The sequence below is a fragment of the Triticum dicoccoides genome, chromosome 6A (assembly GCF_002162155.2).
Source record: "Triticum dicoccoides isolate Atlit2015 ecotype Zavitan chromosome 6A, WEW_v2.0, whole genome shotgun sequence".
Taxonomy (NCBI): Eukaryota; Viridiplantae; Streptophyta; class Magnoliopsida; order Poales; family Poaceae; genus Triticum; species Triticum dicoccoides.
The window spans coordinates 198,171,810-198,177,569 of NC_041390.1; the positions used below are offsets into that span (position 1 = coordinate 198,171,810).

Genomic DNA, 5,760 nt, shown 5'->3' on the forward strand with positions numbered 1-5,760 from the left:
TATGTGCAGAGTGCGAGGTGCCAAGTAAAAATTACCAACACCAACCCTGCTCCATCTAAGCATGGCATCCACCACCATCAGTGGGATGTGTGGCGCTCACTGTGGACGGATCTTTCTCGGCAACAAATCCTCTAACCAAATACTAGTAGCTTAGACTTAAAAAATACTAGTAGCTTATATTGGCAGTTTTCTAGGGGTGTACTCTTTTCTGAAAGAAGCACCAATCTATTTTTCTTTATTTGTACACAGTGTCACAACTTTGACCCAAAGGTCTAGAGCTATTTTAGGGTGATTGCCATAGTACTAAGAGACTGATTGTAAGCATGATTTTTATTAGTTGTCACACTGTTTGTAAGCATGAGCAGATGGAAGATTAGGTTAGTGCGAAGCTTACCTTAAACCCTACCGATGTCATTGAAACGAGGCAAGCATCGAGGGAACCGTGGAGAACGGTGGGAAAGCGACGTCGCGCCATCCGGCCTCCTCTTGCGGTGGGAGAACGAATACTCCTGTGGCTCCGGCTGGCTCTGCACCCTCACGAACGGCACATCATGCTCGATCGATTCGTTATCCTCTGGGTGCTCGACCTTCGACCTGTACGCCCACCACCTCCGCCTGACATTCACCTCGGGCGAATCTGTCTGCTCCATCGCCTAGAGGAGATACTCGATGAACTCGAAGGACTACGGCGTGACTGCCGCTGAGGAGTACATCGCCGCCCTTATCGTCGTCGTCTCGCTCTTTTGCATACATTGCCACATGGCCCTCATCGTCCTCAAAATCTCCCACTCATTGTCAAACCAAGTAAGGATCTCCTTCAACCTGGCTAACTTTGCCTGGTCGCCACCGGCGATCTACCTGATTCGCTGCTGCATCCCCTCCATAGATGTCCTTCTGAGTGGTCTGGTGCTAGCTTTGTAAGATGGGAGGAGAGACGGTGGTCTTGCAATAGAGAAGAGGGAGAGGCGAGACGGTGGTTTTGGAATGGAGATGATGGAGAGGAGAGGGGGTGGTTTTGAAATGGAGAAGAGGGAGAGGCGAGAGGCGAGACGGTGGTTTTGGAATGGAGATGATGGAGAGGAGAGGTTCCCCTGCCTTTAGGTCGCTGACAGGTGATTCTCAGAGAAGAAACTACAAGTTTCAGTTTCAGATAAGAAACTCCAAGTTCAGTTTCAGATAAGAAACTGCAACTTTCAGAGGCATAGCATTTATATTAACTCGGCCTTTTCAAACAGTGTTAACATCATGCTGAAAGTTTTATTCATGGTCGAAACTGGAACTACCAGCCATTTAACATCATGCTGATCAACATTCATGCATAACACATCTTCATATGATGCACAGTCAAAAAGATATGTTATTTTCAAAATGCCCACACAATGTCGAGTTTGCGAAAAACAGAGAAAACGAGGGATGAAGTTTTGGCAAGTGTAGGACGTGGTGTGCGTAGATGACAATTGGGACCCACATGTCAATAAAGGCAGAGGCAAAAAATTTGGAGATATTTTCTCTGCACAGGTGGAATCGAACCCGAGCGAACAGCTATCACTACAAGAAATATGGTAATCTGTGACAGCCCTTATCTGTCACTGAGAGCCCAGAAACTGTCATCGATGACCGTCGGTGACTGTGGGCCTGTCCGTCATGTATATCGTGTCATAATTTGTCCACCCGACCAACCTTGACGGATTTTCCGTCTGTCATGGATTTAGGCCAAATTATGACGGTCATTTACCGTCACTGATCGGCCCCCAAGCCCGCCCGGCCCGCCCCAGGCCCGGGCCTCTGTGACGGACTTTGCCGTCACGCATTTACATGATGACATGGCATCAACACTCTAGTCTGGGTCTGACGTGGCACCACCTGGGCCCATGTAGCCTTCGGCCCAGTAAGTTTTGGCCCATTTGTTTTGGTTCGAACTATTTTTTTCACCGTTCATGTTAGCCCATTTCCAGTGGTCCAACAAGCACATCAGCCCATTAATCTTATGGGCCAGTTATGTTTTTTTACCCAAAATATGTTTCGAGGCCTACTTCATCCAGCCCATCAATGTTAGGTTTACCCAACGAAGCCCATTTGTGATTTTTACACGAAACAATTTAGCACTAACAATTATTAATAATTTGTATACAAATATTAAGACAGAAAGAGGCACAACATTACAAAGCACAAGTCACATTACACAAGTACTGCTCCTCCATGACACATCCACCATAGCATTCAGCCTACATCTCAAGATCCACTAACCATCAAGCACCAACATGCAACTAGTTTGCATCGAACAGTATGCAGTTTGCATAACAAAAGGCTGACAAAATAACAAGCTAGGTTCCACCAGCATATCCCACATTCATATAGCTTCCAGCAGCTTTTTGGACAAACACCTTACCCTTCAGCTGATCTTGATGGCATCTGACTTAGCAATAAGTCTAGTTTTGCATCCGTCTCAGCTTGCTTCTTCCTGTTCTCCTCGTCTCGCTTCCTGTACTCCTCATCTTGCCTGGCCCTTTCTTCTTCAGATTCCTTCAACTTCTTGGTCAAGGTGTCAACACACGCCCGAAGCTCAACATTCATCTTCTGCGCTGCCAATTCTAGTTCACGGTTGATAGCACTGGATCTCGCATGGACGTGCTGGACCCCCACATGCTGAAGAAACCTCGGCTTCTTAGTGTGCTTAGCAAGCACTTCAGCTACAGCTTCGGTTGCCGCCTCAGTTGCAGAGCTTGATTCCTAACCATCTTCTGTAGGATTAGGAACCTTCTTTTCCATCTCGGTCTAGCAATGCCAAGCAACAAACATGGTTATGAGACAGCTTAAGCACAAGTAGAGATGACATCATCAGCAAGTTAACATGCATGAGGAAAGCTAGCATGCATCCTTATCTTGTGAGAACAGAGTCAGATTAAACTTTTTTCTGTGCGGAGCTGAGTCGGATTATTCATCAACAACAAAGTGGCCAGAAGAAACAGGATAAATTATATCAATAAAGTACAAGCAACTAATGTTTAAATCTAATTATTTTATATATACTACAAGATAGAGACTGAGGATGGCCAAAACTGCAATATAGGACAATCTATTACAAGATAGTCAGGTGAATATGTTAACATTTCCAATTAACCTACACTAGCATTTGCTTAATATTTTTCAATCTATAAGAGGGACTGAAACAATATTAATTCTAGCCGTGCAAAAGTTAAAACTTTGATGGTTGGTAGTCTTTGAAAGCTGACTTACAATTGCATCCAGCACAACATTGGTGTAACCTTTCTTTTTCTTGCTGTAGTGGCACTCCTTGAACAAATCCACTGCTGTTGGTTCTTCATCCTTGTATTTGTCTCCCTAAAAACTACAGATATGAAGGCAAGGGAGCATCATATACCTACACTACATGGAAGCAATCCAAAAACACCTTTTAACAGTGCACACATACATCTTGCACATCCACAACCACATGTTTGACTTACCAGATTTCCACAGTGCACAGGGTAGCTGTGCGCTCCAGTAGTTTGGTGGAACTTAACTTGAGCTCGATTAGCTTTGTTAATTTGAGATATCCCCTACATCAAGAGACCAAATACATGTAAGGCACAGTCTCTAGATTAGCATGTAAAAGGCGAGATCGGTCTGAAGGAAGGGACATACCGTCTTTTTGGGATCCTTCCAGCTTTCCACTAGCTCGTTCCACTGGTCATGAGTCATCGAGGGGACCGGAGAAGTTCTCCTCACCAAATGGGGTGCATGAGGATCAAAATACTCTTTCTTGAGCCTATATCGTTGTTGGTGAGTCGCGTGTTTCAGCATTTCTGTGCAAGCCTTCCTAACTGGCACCGCCTCTAGGTCCATCTGAAACATGTTCTAGTAAGATAAAAAACATGGGTAAATATCATGATGGCAGATAGACAAAATAGCAGAAGATTGACAGGTTCCTAGCAATGTGAGGGAGAAAGGCCAGGATTATGTACTTACACCAACTTTGCCTACAAAGTTCCTGAAGATCCCATCTCTGACATTTCCATTTGGGTCCTTGTAATCCTTCCAGTGCTTAAACACGGGCATATGGTGTCTGACTGTGACATTGCATTCGATTGCATACTTTGCAGCCAGAAGAGGTGTCTTTGGCCGTAAGCTTCCTTCTGGAATGAGAAGCAGCAGTTTGCCCTGCCGGCGTCGAGTGATCCTTTCCAGACCTTTCCCCAAATTGGGCCCCCTTTCCCTTGGCTCCTCATAGGATTGTGGACCTACAAAGAAGGTAAAATCAAGGATGTATTAAGCTCACAAGAAGGCCAAGACAATATACTAGTAACCGATGGCAGCAACAATTAAGGCGAAACAATGTAAAGCGGTGACAAGAGAAGCTAATGATGTATGCACCAATAGTTGAACTGTCAAGCTTTCATTATGGTTTATATCAAGTATATTTAAGATGGCAAGATGCATAGAACAATAGATTGAACAAGAAGTTTAGAAAATCTGAATGGAAGATCTAAAGGGCATTAATGCTTGAATGGAAGATCTGAAAATATATATACTTAATTTGCTATGTCACAGTGCCATTACTAAATAACAATAGCCTCATTAACAATCAAATAAATGCAAGAAAAATTAGGTTTGTAACTTGCCTTCAAAGTTACTGTCAGGTTGAGATTGCTGATGAGGTTGGGTACTACCACCAGCTTCGTTGTCCCTCTGGTTGTCATCATCACAATGGGCAATGAGATCAGCTCCATTGGCCATCCAGTTGCCATCATCACAATGTGCAAGGTCATCATCTTTTTAGAAGAAGGCATCCAGTGAGAGCATGTTCATTATGCAATCGAAGTTAATACACAAGGCTAGAAATTCAAAGGATAGAACATGAGCATGATATGACAACAATAGTAAGAAACTTGCCTTCAACAAAATGGTCATCAAAGTTGGGAACAAATTCTTCAGCTTGGCTGGCACAAGCCATAGAAGAAATTGGCTTATGAATGACACTTGGTGTCTGCTGTTTAGGATCATACATCTCTTCATTTTGAGCACTTGCATCAGCATTTTGTGATTGTACTTTCCTCGACCTTGTAACTCGCATATTAGTTGGGATGTCCGCGAGAACTCTCTTAGCAGGCCGAGGCTTGACTCCACCAGGGGGCATGGCAGCAGATCTTTTCTTACTAGATTCCTGACTTGTTTTTTTACAGTCCTTCAAGCCCTGATAGAAATGAAAACATGGTTTAATTAACAACCTTTAACAAAAACTCTGCTGCAATGACCAACAAGCAACATATCTAGCAATGACTAGATGGAGGATTTTAGCACCTTGGAGTTTGAGCTAGCAGCAGGTGTGGACTTAAATTCTTGCAATGCTTCTATATCATGTACTAAACTACCATCGGACGACTCTCCTTCACTGGTATCGTCCTCATTAGGATGGTACTCAGCTTCAGATTCATCGGTACTATTGCTGGGCCTTTTTTTCCAGGTGAAATGACAGTTTTGGCTGCAAACAATGTTGATAATGCAGGAATTTCGAGTGCTTGCAGCCTTGAATTGTTCCTTATGATTCTTTTGAGGCGCAAATCATCCATATGATGTACAAGTGGTGGTTCTAAGATGAGTGAACACATGAACACAAATTACTATGTGCATAATATACTTGCTAACAAATTACTATTTCTTATGTTTATGTATGGCTACGGCCCTAATGAACCAGGAACACTAGCAATTGAAGTCAAGAACAATAAAAAACACTATTACCACCTAGTAATTAGACATACA

At 43.4% G+C, this 5,760-nt stretch overlaps 1 protein-coding gene across 1 annotated transcript; it reads right to left on the minus strand.

Moving 5' to 3' along the window:
• Positions 1-2,136: 2,136 nt before the first annotated feature.
• Positions 2,137-5,187, minus strand: LOC119319002. Its single transcript, XM_037593530.1, has 7 exons — positions 4,894-5,187; positions 4,623-4,772; positions 3,970-4,241; positions 3,646-3,858; positions 3,468-3,560; positions 3,238-3,342; positions 2,137-2,775 (listed from the first exon to the last, which is right to left on the minus strand). The coding sequence occupies exons 1-7, from the start codon at positions 5,135-5,137 to the stop codon at positions 2,731-2,733; spliced, it is 1,122 nt and encodes a 373-aa protein (XP_037449427.1). The 5' UTR covers positions 5,138-5,187; the 3' UTR covers positions 2,137-2,730.
• Between the last annotated feature and the right edge of the window lie 573 nt (positions 5,188-5,760).